General features: G+C 61.3%; 1 protein-coding gene across 1 annotated transcript; it reads left to right on the top strand.

Annotated features, from left to right (window-relative positions):
* Positions 1–4: 4 nt before the first annotated feature.
* Positions 5–722, top strand: LOC104293680 (transcription factor Sp1-like; the record flags this gene model as incomplete). Its single annotated transcript, XM_009893196.1, has 1 exon — positions 5–722. A coding segment is annotated over one exon (718 nt), but the record flags the coding sequence as incomplete, so codon positions are not given.
* Positions 723–747: the final 25 nt, after the last annotated feature.

Below are 747 nucleotides of genomic sequence, written 5' to 3'. Positions count from 1 at the left end.
CAGTTCCGGCGCTTTTTTTACCAACGCCAACAGCTATTCCACCACCACCACCACCAGTAACGTGGGCGTCATGAATTTTTCCACCGGCGCCACGGTGGGAACCAACGTCCAGGCGCAGACGCCCCAGAGGGTCAGCGGCGTCCAGAGCTCGGACTCTCTGCAGAGCCAAGTTTCTGGGGTGGCTTTGCAACCGGGGCAGCAGAAAGAGGGGGATCAGAGTCAGCAGTCGCAGCAGCAGCAGCAGATCCTGATCCAACCGCAGCTGGTCCAAGGAGGGCAGACGATCCAAGCCCTCCAGACCACCCCGCTCTCCTCCCAGACCTTTGCCACTCAAGCCATCTCCCAAGACGCCTTGCAGAACCTACAGCTCCAAGCCGTCCCCAACTCGGGACCCATCATCATCCGAACGCCGACGGTGGGTCCCAACGGCCAGGTGAGCTGGCAGACCATCCAGCTCCAAAACCTTCAGGTTCAAAACCCCCAGGCCCAGACAATCACCTTGGCCCCCATGCAGGGAGTCTCGCTGGGACAGACGGGCAGCACCAGCAGCACCACCACGCTCACCCCCATCGCCTCCCTCCCCAGCGGCACTGTCACGGTCAACGCTGCCCAGCTCTCCTCCGTGCCAGGCCTCCAGACTATTAACCTCAGTGCCTTGGGAGCTTCGGGGATCCAGGTACATCAGCTGCAAGGTTTGCCGCTGGCTATCGCAAACACTGCCGGTAAGTTGGGGTTGTGTGGTTGGTT

The sequence above is a fragment of the Charadrius vociferus genome, unplaced genomic scaffold (assembly GCF_000708025.1).
Source record: "Charadrius vociferus isolate BGI_N301 unplaced genomic scaffold, ASM70802v2 C15461119, whole genome shotgun sequence".
NCBI lineage: Eukaryota > Metazoa > Chordata > Aves > Charadriiformes > Charadriidae > Charadrius > Charadrius vociferus.
The sequence above is the reverse complement of the archived record's forward strand: the minus strand, read 5'-3'. Positions and strand labels throughout refer to the sequence as shown.